The 27,707-nt window shown below is 32.5% G+C and overlaps 2 protein-coding genes across 2 annotated transcripts; both read right to left on the bottom strand.

Annotated features, from left to right (window-relative positions):
* Window positions 1–6,067: 6,067 nt before the first annotated feature.
* LOC134706455 (uncharacterized) lies at window positions 6,068–9,527 on the bottom strand. Its single transcript, XM_063565407.1, has 3 exons — window positions 9,396–9,527; window positions 7,581–7,900; window positions 6,068–6,309 (listed from the first exon to the last, which is right to left on the bottom strand). The coding sequence occupies exons 2-3, from the start codon at window positions 7,898–7,900 to the stop codon at window positions 6,162–6,164; spliced, it is 468 nt and encodes a 155-aa protein (XP_063421477.1). The 5' UTR covers window positions 9,396–9,527; the 3' UTR covers window positions 6,068–6,161.
* Window positions 9,528–15,158: 5,631 nt separating this feature from the next.
* LOC134713350 (uncharacterized) lies at window positions 15,159–27,499 on the bottom strand. The gene is made up of 8 exons (XM_063574935.1): window positions 26,934–27,499; window positions 25,960–26,103; window positions 24,731–24,933; window positions 24,102–24,199; window positions 21,470–21,686; window positions 20,639–20,764; window positions 17,846–18,032; window positions 15,159–16,551 (listed from the first exon to the last, which is right to left on the bottom strand). The coding sequence occupies exons 1-8, from the start codon at window positions 27,217–27,219 to the stop codon at window positions 16,436–16,438; spliced, it is 1,377 nt and encodes a 458-aa protein (XP_063431005.1). The 5' UTR covers window positions 27,220–27,499; the 3' UTR covers window positions 15,159–16,435.
* Between the last annotated feature and the right edge of the window lie 208 nt (window positions 27,500–27,707).

Raw genomic sequence — 27,707 nt, 5'->3', positions numbered from 1 at the left:
ATTAAGAAGGGTTATCAAAGCTACCAGTATTGCTATAAAAAGGAATTTAACCAGACTGTATTCAAATGATAAACAGTACTAATATCATTGACACTTTAGGAAAAAAATAAAAACAATCATAGCTTCGTTCTGGTAACTTTATTTTTATCACAAAGTTACTGTCCATATTTTTTAAAAAATACACATGTTTAAAATTTGACTTTGATATTGCTACTTAATATTGATAAGAATTCTGTTAACGTTTCGTTACGTCAACAAAGGATTGACAAAGTAGGTGAAACCGAAACCGCACTTAAACTTTAGAAAATATCTAAATTTTTGCCTGCGAAACAAAATTTAATACACCTATCAGTAAAATACCGCAGATTTACAATAACGTTTCTAAATGCTGTTCCGGAAATGAATGAAGCTGCTGCTAAAATTCTGTTTAACTCCGTTAAGTTTTTCCAAAGTTTTGGTTTAGTGAACCACAAAAAGTGTTATAAAAATACTAATTATCAAAATGTAATACAACATGTAAGCTGATAAAAATCAAACATTGGTTCAGCATGCTGTTAATTACAGCTGACAATCTACTGCTTTTCAAATGTGGCGCAGGTATATTATACCAAACAATGAGTAAATTGAATAATAAAACAAACTCGGCTAAAGAGTTTAAGAATCTGACGGTTTTTGTGTCAGTAATTCCATTATTCTATTGTTTATTCAATGCTCATCAATGTTGTTCGCCTTCTCAATATACATCTTTACTCTGTTCATATCATAATTCTTCTCAAAGGTGGCGAGTCTCTCACATCACGTTCATTCCGTCTTTGTACCGGAAAATATTGTCATAACCACAATGCCTCGTCAGCTCCAGCGGAAGCTACTACAAGAGATTGGTCATCCGAATTAAAACCTATTATAATGGAATGTTGTAACTTGACCACTGGGATGAAGTTAGCGTGGGCTAAATGATGTTTTCTGTTTGGACATTTTTGCGATTTACTATTGATATTAATGATTTTGTATATGTCTTATCAAATATGACGACAGCGTATTTAAATTAAGGAAAGGCGTGAAAAAAAGTCTGAAAAAATCCCTATTAACCTTACCATCAATTAGTTATCAATTACGCATCGTTTATGGTATTACAAATAACGCCAGTGCAAATTACCACACAGTTAGTACCTATATTTCTGTGTTGCAATTCATTTTGTCGTTTGAATAATATGAATTTTGATATACGAGTTTTAAAAAATCACACAAAAAACAATGTCATATTTGAGTAAACTCAGTAACAACGGAATCACGTTCCATCAATCAGTATTATAAACGAGAAAAAATCGACAATATAACCCCATATCCAAATTATTGATTGTTTAAAAGTAAAAGACCAAAAATACTCCGAGGAAAATTCAAAATGGAAAGTCCCTAATCATGTGGCAAAATCGAATTATAAAACACATCAAACGAATATTCTAGAGTTGTTACAAGCATTCTCAAATGTTGAAAATGGAGGATTGAACCTGGTTTTATAGCGCTAAACCTCCCACTTGAATGACAGTCGCATCAAATTTCTCTAAAACGATAGGTGACAAATCAGACATAATAGGTAAAGTTGTCAAAATAGAGATACAGCCATCCTCACCATGTCATAATCTCAATTAGAACCCCAAAAATTCGGTCCAAAATACACAGAAGAAGATATGCTTTAGATGTTCTGTTTGTTATATGAAGTTCAAAAACTTCCGTCCAATTTTGTCAGACTATCGGTTGAAATTGGCCAATAAAATCAGATTGCCTTCCTCAGCCATGTTAATCGTCAGATAAAAATGAAAATGGTAAAGACTAAAAAATATCATTCCTTCTCATAGGGATTCAAAATTGCTTTTTACGAATTGGATGATGTGGTTTGATTATCAACTATCAATATGAAGTCCATATTATGATCAACTACAGGTCAATAAGCGACGTGCAACAAAGAGCAAAATCGTACCATATGCAAAGCTATTAATAGCACCGATGTGAAAACCAATTTAAAAGACAAAACCAATTTTGTTTCTATACAACAATGAACGAAATCCACATATGACAGACATGGAATTATCATATACAAAGATTGAAGCTGGGTTGAACGTGCTTTTGAGACCCAAAGCCGATTGAATAAGTTTGACCCAATATATTCGAATTCAATATTATGCAACACCACCCATTCTTGCCACAAAATAAATATTTATAGAGAGTTACATAATCAATACGTTCCTTCACAAAAACATAGGTAGTTACAATGAATTTTTCGGAACATGTCAACATATCATCATCGTAGATTGCTTGTGGATACAAAGTGATACAAAATCATTATAAATAAAAAGTAAAATAACAAAATTACTGAACTTAGAGGAAAATCAATGCCCTTAATCGCATGGCAAAATCAAATGACAAAATACATCTAAAACGAATGGAGAACAACAGTCATATTCCTGACTTGGTACAGACATTCATTTTACATATGAGAAGTGTTCGGTAATAAGATAAATTTTAAAGCGCAGTAACTGTAAAAAGCTATCAAAGAGGGACAAATGTACCAATCTTATAATTTCATTTGCCAGACGCGCGTTTCTTTCATATAAGACTCATCAGTGACGCACAGATCAGAATAGTTAGAAAGCCAAAAAAGCACAAACAAGAACAAAATTGAAGAGCATTAATGACCCAAAATTCCAAAATGTTGTACCAAATACGGTTAAGGATATCTATTCCTGGGATAAGAACATCCTTAGTACATCGAAGAATTCCTATTTTTGCAAACAGTAAAGTTATAAAAAATGACCATATAATTGATATTCATGTCAACACCGAAGTGCTGGCTACTGGGCTGGTAAGATATGCTCTTCATCGTATCTTACCGATATGTTGTGAAACAAAAAGTAATTTTAAGAAATAATATCGACTTGACAATACAGTACATGTCACATATGGACAAAGGGGAACAACTACAACTTATATCATTTCTAAATACTGCTTTTAAATAGACAATATCTCTATTCAGTATAATTACCAATACAGTAATCATATATATCCCACAGTATTTAAAATAATCTATTATCATTAACATTTCCATATTCTTTGATTGTATCTTTTGTTTACATTTTTTGTTAACTATATTTATTTATAGTGGTTTGGAAACAAGTTCTTATGACTTATATCAATCCCTTTCTACTTTGCGGATGCGAGTGCTGCCTTGTAGCTCTTAAATCACGTTACTGTGAATTCATTTATTTTCGTGGCTACCAATTTTCGTGGATTAGGGAAAACTTGCATGTTCGTGGATATTTGATTTTGTGGTTTTGATGAAGTCTACATACAAGTCTTTAGAAAATTTGTCATTCGTTGAATATTTAATTTCGTGGTTCAACAGTAACCACGAAATCAATTAAAATTGGTATCCAACGAAAATTAATGAATCCACAGTATCTTTATCCTATTGATCAACTTACAACACTCATTTACAAAAGGTAATATTCAGATGAACAATCTCATTTTGATGAGGCATTGTCTTATATCTGTGTACTGTAAACCAACTTATTTTCGCGGATACTTTATTTTGCGTTTGTTCCCAGCTAGTCAACTTCACGGCGATTTAATTTCGCGATTTTCTTATTAACTTAATGTAGTTTGATAAGGAAAGATCCAAGTTATTCCTTTTTGCGACGATTTAATTTCGCGTTATTTTTCTACTCGCGAAAATAAATCGCTCGCGAAATTAAGTTGGTTTACAGTATTTGGCACAAAGGCGAAATGGACGTATTTGGAGAGACTCGTCACCGTGGGCATTAGGATAAAATTTAAGATAAACGGTGGATGGATATAAAGGAAAATAAAACAACCTTAGAGAGACATAAAGAAGAAATGGAAGAATGGAAATGTTGACAAGTTTATATAGTTGTTAATGTCTGTGTCATTTTGGTCTTTTGTGGATAGTTGTATCATTGGAAATCATACCAAATCTTTTTTTTAAATGAACTTGTATTTATATTCTTTTCCAGACGAATTATTTCCCTTTTCTTGGTTTTGCTGGGAAACAATTGTCTAGAAAAAAATATAATCTAAAATATCAATAATCAATACGCTGGTAAGTTTTTTCAAAATTGATGTTTTGGAAGATGACTAAATCCACTGTAAGAGCCAAGTACGAAAGTCTGATGTACTGGAAACAAGAAATGGTAAGGAAAATGATTGACTCACTCTATATTTATTCAGCCCCGTAAGTCTTCATTTGAAATCAAATGGGCCTGTCAAATTACCTTAGCTGTATTTGGCAAAACTTTTCGGATTTTTTGGTCTTCAATGCTCTTCAACCTTGTACTTTCTTTTTCTCATTTTTTTATTCGAGCGTCACTGATGAGTCTTTTGTAGATGAAACGTGCGTCTGACGTAAATATAAAATTTCACTCCTGGTATCTATGATGAGTTTATTTACAGATGGTTTTGCATTATGATGTCTCCATGTTTTCTAAGGGACATTCACAATCTGCTGTAGTGTATATTCAACAAAGATGGCACTTACGGAGCATGAATAATGAACCCTTCTTCAGGAGCATCTTAGTTTACTTTCGGTCTTGGTTGGGCTCTTGTTGATGTTTGTGGACTTCTGTTGTTTGTCTCCTGGACGAAGGGGTTGTATTTATTTTTTTTATTGGATTTTTGTTAGCGTATGCTAATATGTGTATCTTTTTTAAAATTTTCTTGTATATCAATGATTACACTGTGTGCCAATAAAATATGATAATTGTATGATTCTTAGAAACATTTTCTTGATATTGTATTATTATGTTTATTTATCTTGGCCTAATTTGTTTTGTTTGGCCTTATGGAAGTTTACAAAACAAAATTAATTCGGTTTTTGTATTCATAACTTCATCTGTATTTTGAAAACTTCCCTTCTCTTTCTTATGATCTCCCCTTCTATGGTGTTCTAGAGGTCATACATACCGAAACCGAAATTGGAGATATCAGACATTTCAAAATACACTTAGATTCTCATATCAGGCGTTCTCTGAGTGTGTTGAATTGACATTTTTTTTACGTTGACTACTAGATTGTCAACTAGTGGGCTTATTCGATTACAGTTTAAGAGTAAGTTTAAGATAGAGAAAATACATAGGATTGGACTTATGATTTATCAGTTAAGTTGACACTACAATATAAAGATTATTTATGATCGTAACAATATACACTTTGATTCCGTCTGATTTTTTATAGAACTTATCGTCAAAACAACAGTCGCACTCCCGACCTGGCGCAAGCATCCTCCCATAGCATGTACAAAATGGTTAGCATAACTTTGTTCCTCAGCCAGCAATCAACTTTTCCGCACGATATTCGCACAAAACTCTACCAGACCGGCTATGATGCGTCAACAAGAAATGCAGAAAAAAACAAATTATATCGGTCAAAACTTGGACACAACAGTCAAAATAAAGATTACAAAAATACCGAATGCCGATGACAATTGAACAATGAAAAACCGTATTCAAATGGTCCATACGCATCACACGAATGAATAACAACTGTCATATTCCTGTTTGGTAAAGTCATTTTCGAATGTAGATAATGATGGATTAAAACTGGTTTTATATTGAGTCGCAATCATAATCACTTCAAAAACAATTAAGTATGCATCAAAGACAGATTAAAAGGCACAACAACACAATACATAAGCAAAAACGAAAGAAAAGAATACAAAAAACTCACCACAGTCCATCAACACAACAACGAGACGTACAAGCACCGCGCCAGGTTGAATTAACAACACAAAAAACATACAAAACTTCTAAAGCAATGTTGAAAAAGATAAACAAAAGAATGCTGTAACTCGAAACTTAAATGGTAAAAATATCACGTACCCTGATTTTATACTTCTAGACCATCGTTTAAATATTTGTGAAGTTGACACGCAATATTTATCAACAAGATATTGGCAACTTCAAAATAGATTTTTTTAGAAAAATGACGAGACATTTGTTGACATACCGCTGGTTCATCAACTTTCTGCTTTAATACTATAATAATATATTTACACAGATCAATGCAGGTTTGTTTATTTTATTTTAAAATTGAATACATTCTGATTATGCAATCAGCACCTTTATCTGTTAATGAAATGTAATCAGAGTCAACTATTTTTCTTTGTCGAATTCTTCCAGAGTGATTATCCCATCTTTATCTTCGTCCATGATTGACCAATGATGAAACATCGTTGTGTTGTCCGTTATTTCAATCTGTTCCAAGGCTTTAATGAACTCAAACTGTTCAATCAATCCATCACTTGAAGGTAAAGAAATAGTAAGATAATTTATCTTGATATATTTTGCAATTATGAGGATAATAAAACTTTTCAGAACATTAATTATTTACATACACGAAGCATTTTTTAACCGTAGTCAAGGATCATTAATCTCCTCGAGGAATACGACCTAATATTCATTTTCGATCAAATGAACCAAACATAAAAGAAAAAAGATGTGGTATGATTGCCAATGAGACAACTGTCCTAAAGAGACCAAAATTACACAGAAATTAACTATAGGTCACCGTATGGCCTTCAACAACGAGCAAAGCCAATACCGCATTGTCAGTATAAAAGGACCAAACATAGGTAAACATAAAGTGATAAACATAAGTAAATATAATGTTGTGTACATTACGAGAAGTCATGATCCTACATCCCATACCTATAGTTTATATATTATTATTTTCCTTGTGATTACAGTTCAATTCTCCATGTTGTCAAAACCATTATCGTTATCTATATTTCAAGACACAATTTTACACACAAGTTCTTAAGGCTTATATTCTGTTTGTGAGTAAATACCCTAGTTTACACATCAATAATTTCTAGAAAGAGGTGTTTAATCTTATAATAAGTTTTTTTCTATTTTTTTTAAAAACCTAGGTAAATAACAAATGTACAAATTTTGCAAAAAGTGTACAACACATGATTTTTGAAACTCAACACACCAGCAACATAATTCCTACTACAAATTACCATTAAAATTCATCCTCTCTGGCTGTATAAGAAAACGAAATCTTGTTCATATACTTATGATTAAAAAAAATATTTATACAATTAATAAAACATTAGATGGACTTTCGAATATGAATTATTACATACTGCAGCTTTTGCATTTGAGTAAAACTTTCCTTTTCTTCGTATCATTTGACGACCGTGATCTCAATGTTAAGAAGTGTGGAGTAGGAGTTAATCTTTTATATATTTTATCATACTTGATGAGTAATTTAGGATATACATATAATGCAATGTTTGTTCTTGTTTATTTGTGAAATATATATGTAAATTGTGTATATCTATAATAGTTATGTTAAATGAATAATCATCAATATATATATACGCTTTAGTTTATTTGTAAAGCGTCCTTCGTATGAGTAAATGGAATTATGAGATAAATAAAAATGTGATAGCAAAAATCAACGACAAAAAAATATTGTAATTGTTTACGTTGTAGTCTTATCAATATATTTTTTCTTTGTGATTTTTCAAATTATTTAATCTAGAAATATTTGTAGTCAGTACTAACCTGTTGATATCTAGACTGGCAAACTTTATGTCTGCAGACGTCGATATGACGTCATCAAACGACACGCCACGGCGTTTCCTTTTGTCATTGTCACAATAACATCGTGCCCTCCATACATAACAATATTTACCAGATGGTTCTCTTCGGCAAGTGCAGTTACAACCGAATATGTTACATGAATAATATCCACATCTCGGTGTAGAAAGCGTGCAGTCTGCACAAAATCTTCCATGAGGTGGGTTACAGCAAGCCCCGTATGCCATTTCCATGATGATACAACATAGTACAAACGAAAGCGTCATTCGTATTATTAAAGACATCTACAATAAAAAAAAATAAAAAAAGTGAATTATTTTAAACACGTAATTTAGTTGACTTTTCTACTGCTGTTATTACTAGAAATGACATATATTTCCGTTATGCAAAATGTTTCTAAAATATCATAAAGAAAAGCAGAAGACAAAAGTAGAACGTCCGAATTATTAAAAATGATAAAAGATACCAGCCCTATAATTTGGTCAACATTTTAGTCCTACACACTTTTATGAAAAAATGGAATCGTCTGTAATGAAATATTGATTTTTTAAGAACAAAACACTCATCTAAGAAGAGATGTTTGTTCTTAACTACTCGAGTAGTTTCAGTGAAGAAATTAAACTATTTTAAGGAAAAAATATTTATTTACTTGTTGACCTAATTTTTTTCATTGTGATTTCATTATCAATGTGATTGGAAATACTAATATACATATCTGAAACTTAAATAAATCATTAGACGCAGCGGTCATGCTTTCGACTTATAAAAATGAGAAAATGTGAAAAAAATTAGACGTTGTATTATTCATATGATGTATTAGTTTACCTAAAGCCGAACGTTTTAACAGTAGATGAATAACAACGAATGTAAAGACAAACGCATTCCTGGCATTGACTGATATCAATAGCCAATATTGCCTTACATGAGTCACACGAAATAAACAAACTAAAAACTGATAGATACCATAAATAAAATGATTACATACATCTATACTTCTGAAATAACGAGGTCCAAATTGTTAGCCGGCATGACCTAAAAACGACGAATCAGGCATTTCATGCCTCTTTCGTTTTCTTCATAATTATTTTTTACAAATAATAATGAACAATGTTGAAAGCTTTTGTGATCAGCTTGACTTTATTTATTAGCCATACGAATACAGACCAAAACATGCGCAGATACTTGAATTCAGTCACGAACCAGCGAATGTGTTCCAGTCATACCTAAAGTACTAGTAATGATATTGAAAACTGGAACTTATTATCCCTTAATTGAATGGATTCGATAGAACTTTATATTAATAAAAAAAAACAATGCAGCGACTGTGAAAATATAACATATATTGACGATAACGTTATAGAATAAAGCCTTCAGTTTTAAAAAAATCAGCTTAGATCACAGATTTAAGACTGTATTTTCAGCATGGAGCATATAACGTTGCATGGTGTCATTATGCTTAAATCATGTTAGAATCAACAAACAAACAAATATTTTATTTGCCAATCATGCTGCTCAAAAATAGAAGAATTATAATTCTCAATATAAAGTAAATAAAACATAGGTTAAACACAGTATACAATATGGTTGATTTTGATTTAATTGATTAATATTAACTATCAAAGTAAATGAAGTAAGAAATTTGTAATAATAAAAATATATAATATGACCCATCGTCTGTTACCTGGACACTTTATTGTACAACACAGTATATGTTTAAATAGAAACTTTTCCTGGTCAATTCTTGTATGTTAATATAACAATGAAATATATTTCACTTACGTTTTCGATTCACTGGTTCAAGAAATGCGCAACAGTTAAAAATGAAAACTAGTATTTATACCGCTCTGTAGTAACTACAAGGTCAAAAGTTAATCATACACTTTGTATGCAAGTGGAAAATTTGAATCATATGCTCCCAACATTTTCTAATTGTTCTGTGCGTAGGTTTTGTCGTTAGTTGTTTATTTAATCATTGACCCAATTTACAAATTTAAGCTATTAGGTAACACTTTATAAAGATTTCTCAGAACTCTTCAAATACTTAGCTGTTGAGAAAATATTATAAATAAAATCAAACACTTTATGCTCTTCAACTTCGTACTTTATTTGGCCTTTTTAACTTTTTAGGATTCGAGCGTCACTGATGAGTCTTTTGTAGACGAAAAACGCGTCTGGCGAATATACAAAATTTAGTCCTGGTATCTATGATAAGTTTATTTACTACCACTGGGTCGATGCCACTGCTTGTGGAGATTTATTTCCCCGATGGTATCACCAGCCTAGTAGTCAGCACTTGTGTGCTGACATGAATTATCATTGATATGGTTATATTATATAGATGTTTACACAATGTACTATTTTACATGTTTTTAAAATTAATTAGTGAGAGTTGTTATCAATATGGATCTTCCAAAGTAAACTCAATGAATAGGAATTCTATGTGACTTTCATACAAGTGATAGTTTTAGCTAGCTTTTGAGCATGGTTTGATCAACCCATGTTTTCATGAGGTAATGCCTGGACCAACTCAGAAATATGATAGTTGGTTTCCATTTGCATGATGTGTTTTAATTTGATTTTGCCATGTGATAAGGGACTTTCCGTTTTGAATTTTTACTATGAGTTCGGTATATCTGTTATTTCACTTTTTTTGGTAGTCGGATATTTGCCTGATTTTATTTTTATCATATGTAACAATGGTTATTTGTTGATTTATATCTTAGACTGATAGATATTTTAATCTTTAATAAAACAAGAAAAGAATATTTAGTTGGAACGAATTATTTTTAATTTAAGGACAGCTTTTATAATTTTTTCATAAAGTTTTTTAATACTTAATGTAAACATACAGACTAGAGTCAAACCTAAGTGGAAGTAAAACAAGAGATGTTTCTTCGTATTCGAAATACAGTATTCAGAGAAAAAGTTAATTTGTTTAGTAAGTAACTAGTTTACCGTCAAGATTGCACGTATACACTGATATCAGTAATCGTGGAAAAGTCATTTGGTTTTGTTGAAACCATTACAAACTTATCTTTTCGGAAACATTCTGGAAACAGATCACTTAAAGCATACCACATCCTATTGAACATACCATTAAAAGGTTTTTGTTATGATAATTTGATCGATGACGTTAGGTGTCATTATATCATCACGTGCAATAATACTGAAGTAATTGATTTCAAATAACTGAAAATGATTTTTAGGCGCACCGTAACAACAGAAAATTTATCCCATTTTCGTACAGAAACTTCTTCTTATCATGCTCATAGTTACATACAAAACTTATATTATACCTGAGGTTAATGCCTAATGAAGTAATTTATTGGAATAAAAAATAACAAAAGTCGTCCATTGAATCAAGCCATTTTTTTCAATGGATAAGCAATACTAGTGGTTTTAATTGTAGTAAGTATCTTTCATATAATCTCTAATCAAAGAAAATTGGCTCCTTGTACCTAAGTAGCTGTAGAGAAAGGTATATTTAACATAACTGTCATTTAAATTTAAGACTTGTCATAAGGAATACATTTTTAGAATTCCAGAAACTGACCATAGAAAAAACAAAGCATCATCTCGTATTTCCGGTGTTGATTTTTTCCAAGAGTTTGGTATTTTTGTATTTTTGTAATTTTTATTTTGAATGTTGTGACCTAGTTTTCTTGTTTGCTATGTGCTTTGTCCATTCGTTTTTATGTTTCTTTGTTACATATCTGACGTGGCTCTGTACTTAAACATCAGTCATTGTGTTATTATGCTGTGGTAAAATTTGTGTATTTTTGTGTTAAATTTTGCTGATGTGCTTGGTTTATATTCCATTTTGGTCTTCTTTGTTACATATTTGTTTGCCTTATTTGATAAAAATTCTAATAGATAGATGGAAATTTTTTAAAAACAATTGATCTGATCTGAATTTTTTATTAGATTTATAATAATTCGTTGTTCTTGTTTTACTAAAAGTTAAAATACAAAGGGCAAACAAAATGTGTTAGTCTAAGACGACATATAACCATAGAGACATCAGCTAACACATACGAACAGGCAACTATCAGATTACAAAAAAGTTTTTAAAAAAATTGTAAGTCTCGGTGTTGACATGAATATCAATTATGTGGTCATTTTTATAAAATTTCCTGTATACAAAACTTTGAATTTTTCGAAAAACTAAGGATTTTCTTATCCCAGGCATAGATTCCCTTAGCAGTATTTGGCACAACTTTTTGGAATTTTGGATCCTCAATGCTCTTCAACTTTGTATTTGTTTGGTTTATAAATATTTCGATATGAGCGTCACTGATGAGTCTTATGTAGACGAAACGCGCGTCTGGCGTCCTAAATTATAATCCTGGTACCTTTGATAACTTTTCCAAGTAAAAGTGATGATTTTGTAATATACTCTTTACGACCTTTCATTTTTGAGAATTTACTTTTTGATATACGACAAGCATGCCTTCTGATTTTTTTTACTGTTTACCCTTATTGGCCCAAGCCACTTAAATGTTTGGAGATCGGAAGTATGATATATTTTTATATCGACTTGAGTACCATTCATTTGATATGCGACAACGCCATATTCCAGAAAGTTTGTTTTTTTGCACTTAATAACCCTATCCACCCTATTTTTGGAGGTCAAGAATGTTTGACCTTTTATTTGATAAACAAAAACCTTTACTTAGAAGTTTGGGGGACGTTAATTCGATATTTAAAATGTACGCTTGATAGACTTTCATTAGACATGCGACAACCTTATCATCTATAGAGTTTGGGTTTTTTGCACTAATGACCACAACTTTCCCACTGGGATGAAAAAGTTTTTTTGAATTTTCATTTTTGAGTAGAACTCATTAAAACATTAAAACCATTAATTTGATATATCAAATGATCCCATTTGACAAATGTAGAAAATGATGCAATAAATATAGAAATAGAACTTATGATATTAACAAAGTCAATGCAAAACATGAAAAAGTTGGGGTTGTTTTGTTTTCTATTAAATCTTTTTGGTATTTGATCAAACATATAACCATGTTAAACTCTTCAATGTCTGACAAATCAGGTGAAAATCTGACAAAGATTCAGAAATACACATGCGTCCGCTTTTCTCTTAAACGACAATATACATGTATATCTCAAATCTGTTTAAAATGGAAAATGATCTGAATGATCATTAGAAAAAAATGGAACAATTCGAAAGTTTATCAAGTGCACAATGACTAAATATATGATGCAATACCAAACTTGAAAACCGGACGTGATAGAGCATGGGACTACCACCAGTCAACTCAGGACAATTTGACCATTCAAATGTCACAAGGTCAAGGTTATAGTACACATTGAATGTAAAGATTAAATTTCGTCATGCATTGACCTCAAATTGAAGATATTGAAATACTTTTTTGCCATTCATAGTAGATTGATATCTGTTAAATGTATAAATGTAGAGTTCTTTACATTTTAGATATTCACTGTATGTATGCAGCATTTCTTTATCATTTAATAAATATGCAAGCAAACTAAAACATACAGCATGATTGTGTGGCACTCGGTGACCTTTGACCTTGGGTGCACATTAAATGTTATATACATGAAGGTTATTATCCCAAGTATCTACGACTTCCGGATATCGAAATTACATTTTTCAAAAATTGTTTAAAATTTTTAAAGAGGAATTACTCTTTTCACAAGGGTTGGTAACAAAGTAATTGATAATATATTTATTAACATTGCAATTTATGCTCGTACATGCTGCCATTTGCAAATAAACTCATCATAGATACCAGGACTAAGTTTAGTATATACGCCAGACGCGCGTTTCGTCTACAAAAGACTAATCAGTGACGCTTGAATCAAAAAAAAAATAAAAAGGCCAAATAAAGTACGAAATTGAAGAGCATTGAGGACCAAAATTTCTTAAAGTTTTGCCAAGTTCAGCTAAGGTAATCTATGCCTGACGTATAGAACCTTTGGGGTTTTTTTTAAATTAAAAAATTAGTAAACAGTAAATTTATAAACATAACCATATCAATGACAATTCATGTCAGCACAAAAAGTGCTGACTACTTGGCTTGTGATACCCTCGGGAATTAAATCTCCACCAGCAGTGGCATCGACCCACAGGTTGTAAATAAACTCATCATAGATACCAGGACTAAATTTAGTATATACGCCAGACGCGCGTTTCGTCTACAAAAGACTCATCAGTGACGCTTGAATCCAAAAAAGTTAAAAAGGCCAAATAAAGTACGAAGTTGAAGAGCATTAAGGACCAATATTCCAAAAAGTTTTGTCAAATACAGCTAAGGTTATATATGCCTGAGGTAGAAAAACCTTAGTTTTTCACAAAATTCAAAAATTTGTAAACAGTACATTTCTAAACATTACCATATCAATGAAACTTCATTTTTGTGCTGACTACTGCGCTTATCATCTACTTAAATGATAAGCCCAGTGGAGGGATGATAAGCCGAGTAGCTTAAATCGATTCTATTTCTTATACTTTTTAAGAAAAATGCAAATAAAAGAAATTGTTTTAAGGGGATATAACTTTCATTGGGGATGATGAAATCTTATGCAGTCTCATATGGTTATACATCATGAAAAGATATTTTTACATGTAAGCATGTGAATGCATCTCCAAAGTGTTGTTCTGACCTTGTTCATTGGAGGGATGATAATAAGTTACAAAGGTCACAAATAAATCATGAACTTTGAATAATGAAACTTGTAAAATAAAAGATACCAGATTGCTCTTAAAATTTTCTTTATACATGTATTTGAAGAGTATTTATTTCCGTTTTGCGTAGGTTATGTTGGTACACTTGCACGATTTACAAATTTAAGCCGCAACTTAACACTTTAAAAGGTTTTCTAAGAACTCTTCAAATTGTTAGATTTTTAGAAAGAAGAAAACAACACTTCATAAACTAGGTCATAATAATTCGTTGAACTTTATAGAAAGCCTCTGTTTCAGATAACACAGGATATGATACTCAAAAGACATTATTTTTAATCATTTAATGCAATTTGTAACCGATATGTTTCTCAAAAGAAAAAAAAACACGTAGATTTGGTACTGCTGATCAATCAACTGCACACAAATTGTATAAAAGGTTTTCAGTGTTTCGTATGTGCTTTGACTATATGGCATTTTGTTTTTCTTTGTTGACATATTTGTCCGTCTGTTTCCATTTCTAAATATGTTACTATTTAGGTTCTTTTTAGGGCATCGAGCTCTCTATCTGTTTCGATTCCTAACATCCTTGGTTTTCACCTATTGGCCTCGAGCGTTTCTGGTGAAGATATATCCAGAGAAAAAAGTGATTTCATGAGAAATCTGTGGAAAATTCTAAACGAAAAATTCTAATAAAATGGCAATATTAAAAGTTCAAACACATCATACGCATAAGAAAGCGCTTCGGACACATGAAATTTATATTGTCTTTTTTTCTTCTAACTTTTTTTTATTTCATGATTTGGCGAGACAAAGACAATAAAGTAATGCATTACTTTTAATATTTTTATTTCGAAAACGTATAGAAAAAGGAAACAGCCAACATAAAGTAAAAAAAATTACCACATAACAATTGTAAAATATACTTAGTAAATATATCATATATATAATCATTGAAACATTGCAAAATCAGTTGTAATGTTAATAAAATAACAGTATACATATAATTCTAAATAAATTACATGGTACTTGATTCGTTGGTTATTACTTGCTTAATGTCACGTGGCAAGATGATATACAGGATTTAAACAACGTATACTTTCTTCATATTTCTTTGTATGTATTAGGTAAGTATGCAACCTAAATACATTCCGTTGTAGAAATAACAGGTAGTAAGTGTCGACTGTAATACATAGTAGGTTTTTTTGGTACATATTCGAATGACAACAATTGGTATCTGTTAGAAAAATGGATAAACTTACTGTTGCTTGGTGTGCCTAAAAACATCATTTTAAGCTTTTTGAAATTATTTACTTCAGTATTATTGTATGTGATGATAATTTGCCCTAATTTTGGCACACAACGTCAACCGTCAAATATGAAATACAACGTGTAATTGTATATTTAATAAGATGTGGTGTGATTGATTCCAGTATTTTCCCGTAAGTTGAGCTCGTAATGGTGTCGACGAAACCCAATGACTCGCGCATGATTACTGGTTTTGGTGTAAAGTGTAATTTTGACTGTCAAAAAACAAGTCCACTTTGCACAAAAATATGAAACTGTGTTCTAGATACTGTTGTTTCATCATGAAGAAGCTTCATTTGGTAACGAAGGTTTGACTGTCATCGGATGTGTAAAATATATTAAACCTAGACTGTATGTTAACTGTTAAACAATTAAGTTAAATTATTATAGTAAGAATTAAAAGTGAAGACTAATATTTTTGTTCCAAATTTGGCTCTTAATACTGTCACGTGATAAAAAAAAAAGACGTTTCTCTCCAGGTTTGGGTAAAGTCCATGGGGTTTTTTTTCACAACGAAATTTGTGTCTAAAAAAAGGTAAGTTTACACTGTATCAAAAAGTCGGCTATCAATAAAAAAAATTAGTCCATTTATCAGTACAATACGGGAAAATTAGAAGTAACATTGTCAGTATTTGGAATAAGAACAGTTGTTGAACAGAATAAGCTTTTGTCAAAATTTCGTAAATAACATGAATGAGCAGGAAGGAAAAACATGTTTTAACAATAGAAGTATTAAAATTAACTCGAAATGAAAAACAATTCTTGTCAACATTTCCATTCTCCCATTTCTTCTTTGTGTCTCAAAAAGGTTGTTTTATTTCCATTTATATCTATACAAAGTTCATCTTATACTTCTTCCTAATGCCAATGGTGACGAGTCTCTCCCATCACGTCCATTCCGTCTTTGTGCCGGAAAACACTGCCATAAACACAATGCCTCGTCAGCTCCAGCAGAAGCTACAAAAAGAGATTAGTCATCAAGAATTAAACCTTGTTTTAAAGATAGCTTAACCTCTTACTTAAATGACAGTCGCACAGAATACAATCAAATTGACAACCAATGTGTAAGCAAAACAACCAGACGTAATAGGTAACACGTCAAAAAATGAAAACAACACGTTATAAATGATAAATGTATACGTTTTCTGGATTTTCCTTCACCAGGAATACTCAAAGCCTAATATATGATAGCCAATGATGTACAAAAAGTGAAACAGTTGAAGAGCTACTACACCTAAAAAGGACAGCAGCGGTCGTCTCAATACCATAATATTTTGGAAATTGGGATACAGCAGTTAACATTGTAATATTTTCAAAATTAAAATCGTCTTGTTTATCTTTAATTCTGGCATTGAGATGATCGTTGTTGTCAATTTCGAGGTAAAAGTTCAAAACTGAAGCGGAGTAAGCTCTGTCGGTTGTTTCCTTTAATCTCAAGTTCTGGAAGATATATTTATGGAGCCCAATCAGAAATGTTTGGATTGTTAATAAAAAGACAATCATACATATTTCTGAATGTGAAATTAAATTTTCTGTCTTCCTGGATTTTTTTGCGTTTGACAAGTGTCTGAAGGAAGTCCATCCATCTGAAAACAAGAAGAGGGCGACAAGGAGAGGCACCTATTCGTTCCTTAAAGAATGCCGACACCTTGTTGAAAAAAGTTAACCTCCAAATTTAAGAAGATATGCTGCCATTGAGAAGCTAGATCATTCTGGTCACTTTTTCCTATGTGTAAAGATATAAAATGCAGTATGAGTGCCAATGAGACAACTCTCTCGACTCTCATGTTTAACCCTTTTCTCACTATTGAAAAAATATGACGTATGGTATTCTAAAGCAATAAATTATGAGAATATACTACACATTTTATATTGAAAAGCATTGTGGAGTATCTATTGTAGATGACATTTATTTGTACTGTAGTCCTTTCATGTAATGTTTTCATGTTACTTTTATATTTAACAATGCCATAAAAGCGGGAGGTTTGGCTAGCCGCAAAACCAGGTTCATCACACCATGTTTTATTAAAATGTCATGTACCAAATCAGGAAAATGGCAGTTGTCATATTATAGTTCGTTTCTGTGTGTGTTGCTTTGTCGTTGTGGTTTTTTGTTGCACTTCAATGTATTATGCAATTTAATCATATAAATTATATGTTATGTAAGTATTCTTGTACTGATAAGTATAATGTGCTTAAATAAAAAAGTATTTAATTGAATTCTCACACAACTTTTTTATTCAAAACTCACCAACTGTTGTTTTGTCGGGACTCAGTGACATATGGAGGGGTCGTCCTAAGTGTTGACTCAATCTTGCCAAGGGAGAAAACTCAAACCGGTTCATTCTCCACAGAATTATATCATTATCATCGGCTTTCATTGACCCATGTCCTGATGCTAACTCCCTATAATTTTCTGACCACAACAGACTGCAAATCTTCAAAATTTACAAAAGATTTACGCATGGATAATCAATCGGTTTTATAAAGCGCCAGGTAAAAATCAAAACAAATACTATAGTACATGTATTTGGGGGTCAAGAGTTTTGAGTTATGTTCCGAATTGACATTAATATTTGTCTTTATATAAAGTATGTGAAGAATAAAATCTGTACTAATGAGTCGTTTACAAGATATAATTTTACCTTCTATTTTCAGAGATCGTTTTATTACAATTGACCAATGAGAATTTAAAGATTTTTATCTCTATTGGTCATGTTTTCTTTCCGACTGGAAACAACTATTGCAAACAAGATTATTTGAATGATTCAGTAGTGTTTAACAGCACTTCCGATACTATTGTGCTATTTCGTGGCGGACAGTTTTTACCTTAGTCAACCCAAGAGTGCACACTGAAATGTATCGCCTTCTTTAGTAACCATTGATTTTATGTTGATAGTCCAATACCAAATCACAAAAACATAACACTAAGCAATGAACCGTGAAAATGAGGTTAAGGTCAAATAAAACCTACGAGACTGTACTACATACAATATTTCCATACACCAAATATAGTTGACCTATTGCATGTATAGTGTTGAGGGGAAATCAAAACTCGAAAACTGAACTTTGACCACTGAACTATCAGAATGAGGTCAAGGTGATCATGACATTGTATACATCGATATTGATATAACAGCTAAAATCAACAAACCTGTAAAGAGAAAAATATTTATTTAGAAAAAGGCAGATGCCAAGGAACAAGTTGAAAAGGCTATGAAATTAGATGCAGACTTTAAGGAGAAATTCAACCTGGAAATCTCTATAACTGTAATGTGGGAATTCATTAAAACCAGCTTACTTACCATACTTGAACAAACAGTACCATCAAAAATGTCATCCTCAAGATTCAATCAACCCTGGATCCACCAGAAAATTTAAAAAAAAACTCACAAGACAGAAAAGGCAAGACTGATCTTGACAGATATCATCGATTAAAAGCCGCAACACAGAAATAATGTAGGAAAGCTTATAGAGACTTCATTAACGACAGCATTAATCCTGAAGTATCAGCAAACCCTAAAAGATTCTGGGGATTTATTAAAAGTAAGAAATGCGAATCTGTTGAAGTTTCATCTCTCAAAGATACAGATGGACTCACATATACTCAGAAAGTGAAAAGAAGGCAAAAATTCTGAATGATCAATTTGCATCTGTATTCAACACCAGTGAGGATATCAAAACCATACCGAATAAAGGAAAGAGTCCACATCCATCAATGAACAAAATACATGTAACTGAAAATGGCGTATAAAAACTGCTAAGCAACTTGAACATCCACAAAGCAGCTGTTCCAGATGTGACCCCAACAAGACGTACCAAAGAGCTTGCACTAGCAGAAACATTTACCAATTTCTCAATAATTTCTCAATAAATCAAGGCACCATACCACCTGAATGGAAAGAAGCCTTTGTTGTTCCAATTTTCAAGAAAGAAGATAAATCACGTGCCAGTAACTACCGTCCAGTTTTATTGACTGTTGTCGCATGCAAGATCCTAGACCACATAATATGCATAAGTATTGCAAAACATCTTGATACCCACGGCATCCTAAATGACGCTCAACATGGAGTCCGAAAGTTCCTGCGAGTCACAACTTATCCTTACAATACAGGACCTGACTAAAAACATAGATCTCTGTGAGCAAATTGACCTTTTCTTGCTTGATTTTTCCAAGGCATTCGACAAAGTCCCTCACGAGAGACCCAGAGTACTATGGTATAAGCGGGCCAACACTCCAATGGATCAGAGACTTCCTCAGCTCCAGAAATCAGAGAGTCGTTGTGGATGGTAAAACATCTCACACTGCATCAGTCAAATCAGGGGTACCACAGGGATCTAACAAGCTTCAACATTCATGGGCACAATTTAGAACTGTTTGACTCAGCAAAATATCTAGGCGTCACAATCCTCAAAACTATTAATTGGAACATCCACATAGAGAGTATAGCTAAAAGGCTAATTCAACCAGGACCTTCATCCAAAGAAATCTTCAGCACTGTCCCCAACAAACAAAAGCTGAGTCATGCTACACAACGCTAGTAATACCATTGCTTGAGTATGCATGCTCAGTCTGGGACCCGTTCACCAACCTTAACATACAGAAATTAGAAAGTGTGCAAAGAAGATCAGCCCGGTGTGTATTGAACAACTACCAACAAAACAGCAGTGTAACATCAATGCTATAAACTCTACAGTGGCAATCACTAGCCGAGAGGAGGGCCAACTGCAAAGCAGTAATGATGTACAGGATAGTAAAATGCCTCGTAGCATTACCAGCGCTAGAGCTACATACTACATCATCCGTAGCAAGAGGACACACAACACGATTTATCGTACATCAACTTACAGGCATTCCTTCTTCCAAGACAACATAAGGATATGGAACGGCTTCCCACCACTTTTGGTGGACAGTAGTGTGAGCTGCAGAATCCCTTAATTGCACAATTAGACTGTTTTTAACTTGGACCTGTAAATATTTTCTTGCACCTTTGTTGTCACAAAACTCTGAATAAATCGTATGTGAACATCTAACTTAACTTGCCTGTGATTTCGTGTATATTTCGGCCATTTTTTCTCCCGTATGCACATGCCACAATTTGATATACCCATCACTGGACCCACCGCCCGTAGCTATGACGCTTTTCCTCCATGGACACCAAGACAAAGCCTATAAATACATCTTTTTATAATATACAAGCAACCTCAAATTGTGTGTTTTGAGTGTTAGAGGTGCATTAGCTATGATTTATACCCCACCCTTAAAAATTGTTTCAAACATATATAAAAACAGAATTGTGAACAATATTTCGTCATTAACAGTCAGTTATGTTTAATTTCGGCAAAGTACCAGCACGATGAACCCAAAGAAATCTATAACATAAAGTCATGAACGTCGGAAGAGTATGACAGTTCTGTGCCACTTAATATACCAGTGGCTTCCATCATGCTGCTCAGTACATTAATCCAGTAATCAGTCGTATGTTAGGTCACCATAATTATCAAAATGCGTAAATGGCCTGCTCTTCACATAAATATCTAACTACTAAAATTGAAAGTAAGTGTATTAATGAATTGTTAGTATACGGAATTGTTCACAGCTTTTGAGTAGTTTTTGTCGTTAGATTTTTCGGTGAAACAAGGACAGGTCCAGTTGAATTGATACCATTAGTATTATTTGATAGGTAATGCATGAAAGGAGAAGGAATGTCATCTTTAAAGACAGCCATTCATAAAACATCCGAAGCAATTAATCAAAACTAAGTTATATGATCAGGAGTTCATTGTTTTCTAATATATAAAAGTAAATGTGTGCGAAGTGTAAGCGTTTTATCTTTGGGATTTTGTGAATTTATATCATCAAATATTAACTTACTTTTGAACATGCAGAATGAGCGTTGATTTCTCTGTAACATTTTATTGTTCTCAATTCCCAAATGTAAACTATTCCCTCATCGCCTCCGCTAGCCATGTAATTTGTACCGTCTGCTATTTCTAGTCCACAGACCTCTCTTTTATGTCCCAGAAATTCAGCCACCACCATATTGGGGGTTCGAGGATCCAGTAATACAATTGATCCGTTTCTGTTGCCACTGAAATATAAATTCAGGGGCGATAACTAGCATGGAAAAATTCTACCAACTTTTACAAAACATTTCCACCATTGATCTGGCAAAAATTTACAGAAATTAACATGAACATCAGTAAACTTATGTGAAATAGATTAGCTTAAAGGCACAAATGTTTTAATGGTTAAATTTTATATCTATCAAGAAAACGTGTACGATAATCCGATTCATTTTTTAGCTCACCTGGCCCAAAGGGCCAAGTGAGCTTTTCTCATCACTTGGCGTCCGTTGTCCTTCGTCGTCGTCGTCGTCCGTCGTAAGCTTTTACAAAAATCTTCTTCTCTGAAACTACAGGGCCAAATTAATCCAAACTTGGCCACAATCATCTTTGGGGTATCTAATTTGAAAAATGTGTCCGATGACCCGGCAATCCAACCAAGATGGCCGCCCTGGCTAAAAATAGAACATATGTGTAAAATGCGTTTTTTGGCTTATAACTCAAAAACCAAAGCATTTAGAGCAAATCTGGCTTAGGAAAATTGTTTATCAGGTGAATGTCTATCTGCCGTGAAATTTGGATCGGACAACCTGTTGTAAGGTTGCTGCCCCTGAATTGGTAATTTTAAGGAAATTTTGCAGTCTTTGGTTATTATTTTGAATACTATTATAGATAGAGATAAACTGTAAACAGCAATAATGTACAGCAAAGTGATACCTAAAAATAAGTCAACATGACCAAAATGGTCAATTGACCCCCTAAGGAGTTATTGTCCTTTATAGTCAACTTTTAACAATTTTCATAAAATTTGTAATTTTTTACTAACATTTTCCACTTAAAACTACTGGGCCAAGTTCATTATAGATAGAGATAATTGTTAGCAGCATGAATGTTCAGTAAAGTGACACCTTAAAATAAGTCAACATGACCAAAATGGTCAATTGACCCCCTAAGGAGTTCTTGTCCTTGATAGTCAGCTTTTAACAATTTTCATAAAATTTGTAAATTTTTACTAACATTTTCCACTTAAAAATACCAAGTTCATTATAGATCGAGATAATTGTTAGCAGCATGAATGTTCAGTAAAGTAAGATGTACAAACACACATTACCGGTACCATCACCAAAACACAAAGTTGTCATGAATCCATCTGCGTCCTTTGTTTAATATTCACATAGACCAAGGTGAGCGACACAGGCTCTTTAGAGCATCTAGTTTTAATCTTCTCCGTAAAATGAGAGCTTTTTCCTCATATTTTATTTCAGAATTGTATCATTTTGTTTTTTAATATGCCTGTGTTTTCCAAGTTTTATTCTTACAAATTATGAGATTTTAGCACATTCTATAGCTTAAAAGAAAAGAGCTGCAACCTAAGCTCTTGCTACTGGGCTACTTTCGAATGAAATTTTATGATAACTGCTAAAAATGTTTTTGGGTTATTGTGCGAAATACTCCCCCCATCTTTTTGGCGAATAAAGTCCCAATAATCAAAAACGTTAAAACATACTTTTTTAATTAAAAGTGATTAATTACAGTCAGAAAACTGGAAAATATTCAAAATCTTAAACTTATAAATACAAATCTAAAGACGTCAACAGATATAAACAACGAGCGTTTAAATCACGTTAAATCGGCAACACCAAAAGTTCAATTACCCCCCCCCCCCCCGGCCTTTTCTCCCTTCTTCAAGTAGGGTTAACCTTTAAAAATAGAAATACAGACCACCAAAATTACTAACTATTCGACCATTTTTTTCAATTGTCTAAGCTTTCTAAATATAAGTTTAACTTTAAAGAAACCAATCATATATCCAGAATTGTACATACATAACCTTTCTATACGCCATTAGTCAACCCGTTTCTAGTCTTGAACATGCTTGGCCAATACTACAAAAAAACTTATTTTCTGGAAATTTAAATTTGTCTATTTTGCAAACTCACGGACAAGTGGTTTGGGCTCAAAATGGTCTTAATATATTTCTTGTTCACCAAAAGCTGCATTTCTGCATATTTTATTGGTTTATTTAGGTAAATAATGACATAAAAAGCACCTTTTGTCACCTATCCTTCTAGCGCACGTAGGGATATAATTTATAAATGGAAAGTTTTTGAAGTCGAGTTGTCCTTCTTTAGAATCGACCGATTTGCTTATTAATGATAAGGTGATGTGATGTATAAATGTGTATGGATGGTGCTTACACAATAGAGAAAAATGTACAGAAAAATAGGGCACCATTAAAGACTGGACAAAAAAAAGACAAAAGATAAAATGTGGTGCTTAGATATAACGAATGAAGATTAATGGACAAAATAAAGAAAAAAAAGAAAAATTGCCCAAAATATTCAAGAATACTAAATGAATATCTGATTCAGACGCTCATGTTAAGGTAAATGCGTAATATTACACCTAATCAGATATTAACACTTCTTTAATGTACATACCAGAATATGCCATTCTGTGTCCACCGCATGACCCCAACAGGCGCGTTACATTTCAGTGGTGTTTGTTGTATTATTTTGGCTTGCTCTGGGTCACATATCTAGAAACACAAATATTGTTCATTTAAATATTCATTGCAATAATGTTCATGACAGACATGCACTGATATTTATTGCAACCACGTTGATAAGTGAAATTGTTTTCCATAAAATTCTTTTTACGTTTTGCATTTAAGAAAGATACAATATGTCAAAATTATGTAATATGGTATAGAACTTTTCCAATCTGGACTCTTCAGATTGCCATGAAGCACAAATTTTAACGAACAAAAGACATATGCTATGAACAATGTATGTATTTCTATCACAATGTACCAGCAAAACACAATGAAATCAAAATGACAACATATTTTAACAATGTAAACTCAGTTTAAAGATAGCAATATAAAAAGCGGAAGTTCGAGTAAAAAAACGTATATTGGATCAGCGATTTGAGGGTGAAAATAATTTTAAAAAAAGTCTTTCGGTTAGCTTTTTGGGGATTACTTAAAGGGAATTGATAAGCTTTTTTGTATTTATAAAAACGATATTGGTTAAATAATGGATCCTTTTACGACTAGTTTTAAACTTACCATGACTTCTCCACTGTTATCAGCTATCCCTACAAGTTTCCCTCCTGGGTTCCAGGAAAGAGAAGACACGTAATAATTGTCTACATCTCCGGACTTTACTTCTATCTGTATACACCGTTTAGTATCGGCGTTCCATATGTATGTTATGTGTTGCAACGCTACTGCTATCTGGTTTGTAGAACCCCAGTCTAACACATTTGTATCTGACAAAAAAATAAATACAAATAAAATTAAATATGTTAGTAATTGTAGTTAACAGACTAAAGGAAATCGGATACTACTCTAGTATATATCAAGAGTAACGCTGCACAAACAGGAAAATTGTATTTGCAAAAATCCGAGTTTGTTTGGTTTTTTTTGGGGGGAGGGGTGCGCGAGAAGAAAATTGATAATTTCCAAGACTGCAAGACGTATTAATCAAAAACAATTGAAAATAAGATCAAATAAAACAATATTCGAAGATCGTACTACAGTGTTTCATTGGTATCCTTTAAGAACAAAATGTATTCGAGGGATCAATAAGTTTATGTATCTATGAGTGAATCCAGAAAAAGCTGTAGGATAACGTAATCCTTGACTTAAACAATAACTTTCGTTGAAATCTAAAACATCACTACTGAAACAAGCATAGTGCACGAGTTGGAAAATGTAACCATCATATTGGAATGGCATAAAGAAACGCCGACGTCCAAAAAATGAAAATCAACATTAGGGAACTAAAAAATTGTCCCTTCTGTCATAATTTCTGTTTCAAATTTCCCTTGTGAAACTGAAATATCAAATCTATAAATTAAAGGACAATTATTGCTGTTAGAAATATGCATTCAAATTTAGCTCCCTCTGGAAAATTTACGCAGTTTAAATAATTAGATTATTTTTTTCTAATTTAAAGCAAAGATATCAAAGTAACGGTATTGTTATAAAATGAATTCATTGAATGAAATTTAGATGGTCATACACTGAGTATTTTGTATTTGATAGTGTATAGACTTAGTTTATTCGTATGCTTAGGAGTTTAGTATGACGTCAAAGTTCACTGAACTTGTACACTTTTTTTTTTATTAAGGGGCCAGCTGTATCCGAGTGCGGGATTTTCATGCTGTGTTGAAGACCCATTGGTGGCCTTCGGTCATTTATATTTTTCTCTCTTAGGTCGGGTTGTTGACACTTTGACAAGTTCCCCATTTCCATTCCCAATTTTTTTTAAGACAATTATTGGATATACTCACAAAAATCGTTCCTTAAACAAGGCATATCCATGATACATGATGGAGAGGTAACAACACGTCTTCTGTCTTCTTTACATTCAGGGGAACCAAACACTTTGTCCATTGTGGAATCAAAAAATGGGGAGTGTAGTGGTGTGGTTGGACCTAGAACAAGATAATAAATATGATACACAAAACATCAACATGCCAGTGGCGGTGTTGGACCTAGAACAAGATGGGACATAAGACATAAAGCTTTATTTAGAGTCTCTCTAAGCATTGCAAGTACAAACATAAGCTCTGAAGAGCTTTTAAAACCGACATAACAACAAGTAAAACAAAACATACATATTAAGTCATGCACACAAAATTAAACATATAAAGCAAGAGTTCGTATCAGTATATAAACAAGCAGCACAAAGGTTCTTTTAATAAGCACATTACAAGTTAAACATACACTGATGCGTGCAATTATGAATTAAAAACAAACTTTGAAAGCAAAACTAAAAGGGTTTGCACATAGAAAGCACATTAAAAACACATATAGATTAGTTAGTTACTAAATTAGCACAAAGCAACAGAAGCACTATATCAAAGATAACAAAATAGATTTGCCATGCTGAAAATAAAGCATTAAACAAAAAATTAATGAATATAAATTAACTGGTTTTGCAGGCAAAACATTGACAAGAGCTGCCAGACCAAGAAATTATCAAGTTCTTGAACTTATTTAAAGATACTTGCTTACGAATCTCACTGGCAGCTCATTCTAAAGCCTAGCATACCTTAAAGATTGTAGAGACGTATAATTTAAAAAGCATCAATCTACCAGTGGTGTTGGACCCAGACCAATATTCCTACTGTGACAGTTGAATCACAAGCCATATGTAATAATTATTATTTCGTAAAATGTCACAGTTAAAAAATGGACAATTCCTTTCTCGTTTATCAAATATAAGTAATTTATAACATGAATATAGAGTAATATTACTTACTTGAATATCCCGAATCATTTCTTTGTATCGTTGGTAGAATTCTAGGTTCCTCTGAATCGAATGCACCAGATAATAATTTGTTATAAAACACTTTTTGTTTATCCTTGTATTGTCCGGGTTCCTTCTGTGAATGTTTCACTGGAGACAGTAATTTTGTATGTGACGTGTTTATATCCAAATTCGGACGATACGGTATGAATCTGTCAAAATTACACTTTTTCGAACGGAAAGGTTGACCACTGCTGTAATATTTGCGTTGTCCTGTTTCATTTTCTGTCGCCTCCATATTTATTTACTCGATTGAGTAGCCTTTAAATATGATATAATGAGTGACTGATTGATAGAGAACAGTGACCACGCTATGCCCGTGAGCTAACCACATACATAGGTAATAACCTTTGGCAGTTTTCCAGAATTTCGAAAATAAGAAAAAAATGTCCGTACTGTGTTTTAAAATGATCCATTTATTTTTAATATACGACTCTTCTAACTGATATTTCTGTTTTTAGATTACAAAACTTTTCGTTAGAAATAAGCAATGTTTGGAAAATACGGCTATTCTGCTAGGTAACATTATGCTTGAAGATTTGTGAGTGCATGAATTAAGCAGTCGATAAAGATCTTTTGTACAAGCACATTTGGAACAGTAATTCTATCCCAAAAATCATTCTTTAATGAGTCGTGAAATGATTTGGGCGGGATTTTTTTTATTTTTCTCTTTTTATGTCTGTATAGTTTCTTCACTTTATATAACGTATAGCTATGATTGATACT

This window comes from Mytilus trossulus, chromosome 1 (assembly GCF_036588685.1).
Source record: "Mytilus trossulus isolate FHL-02 chromosome 1, PNRI_Mtr1.1.1.hap1, whole genome shotgun sequence".
Lineage (NCBI taxonomy): Eukaryota > Metazoa > Mollusca > Bivalvia > Mytilida > Mytilidae > Mytilus > Mytilus trossulus.
The sequence above is the reverse complement of the archived record's forward strand: the minus strand, read 5'-3'. Positions and strand labels throughout refer to the sequence as shown.